Source organism: Vombatus ursinus, unplaced genomic scaffold (genome assembly GCF_900497805.2).
Source record: "Vombatus ursinus unplaced genomic scaffold, bare-nosed wombat genome assembly UNPS02003292.1, whole genome shotgun sequence".
In the NCBI taxonomy this organism is placed as follows: Eukaryota; Metazoa; Chordata; class Mammalia; order Diprotodontia; family Vombatidae; genus Vombatus; species Vombatus ursinus.
Genome location: NW_020943070.1, coordinates 8,901,092 through 8,901,814, shown reverse-complemented (window position 1 = coordinate 8,901,814; position 723 = coordinate 8,901,092). Strand labels below are relative to the sequence as shown.

At 69.2% G+C, this 723-nt stretch overlaps 1 protein-coding gene across 1 annotated transcript in view; it reads right to left on the bottom strand.

Annotated features, from left to right (window-relative positions):
- Positions 1–611, bottom strand: part of RTCB (RNA 2',3'-cyclic phosphate and 5'-OH ligase) — a 20,125-nt gene extending 19,514 nt beyond the window's left edge. The window contains exon 1 of the mRNA XM_027872767.1: positions 437–611. Coding sequence (XP_027728568.1) covers positions 437–529 — 93 coding nt within the window. The 5' untranslated portion in view covers positions 530–611. The remainder of the gene's footprint in view (positions 1–436) is intronic.
- Between the last annotated feature and the right edge of the window lie 112 nt (positions 612–723).

The window sequence follows — 723 nt, the reverse complement described above, 5'->3', positions numbered from 1 at the left end:
CATTTCCTCGGATCACAGAGTTGGGGCGGGAAGGGGCTTCAGCACAGACCACCGAATCCAACCACGTAATTTCACAGTCAAGTAGCATTTGGGAGGCGCCTACTATGTGCCCCGCTTACTAACTACAGGCTGACCGAGCGCTCCCGTGATCGGGCCCAACGTCCGGAGGTCACGACCCGCGGGGGGAGGGGAGGAGGCGCCCCCGGCCACCAACGGTGAATCGCGGGGTCTCAGAGCGTCGGCGACCGGAGGCCCCCTGGGGTCCGGCCCCTCACGGGGTCCGGCGCAATCGCTGGAGAAACTGAGGCACAGCAGGCCTCTGTTCGCACACACCCGCCTCCCGCCTCCCGGGGATGCTCCGGGGCGGTCGCGGAGGCCGGGCAGAGGCAGAGGCCGAGGCCGGGCGCGGAGGTCGGGCCCGGCGGGCCCCGCTCACCTGCATGTTGGGCACGAAGCCCTTCTTGATCCTCCAGCAGTTCTTGTGGATCTTGTCCAGATACTGCAGCTCGTCATTGTAGCTGCGGCTCATGGTGGCTCCCGGGCCCGGCTCCGCCTCCGCCTCCTCAGCTCCTCAGCCCCGGGTGAATCGGCCTCGGGTGCCGGGCGCTATGCTTCCGTACTCTGACTGCGCAGGCGCAGGCGCAGGCGCAGGCGGCCGTGGCGCGGGAGGAACGGAAGCGGAAGCGGCGGCGACGGGGCGCGGCCAGGCCCAAAAGGCTTCGC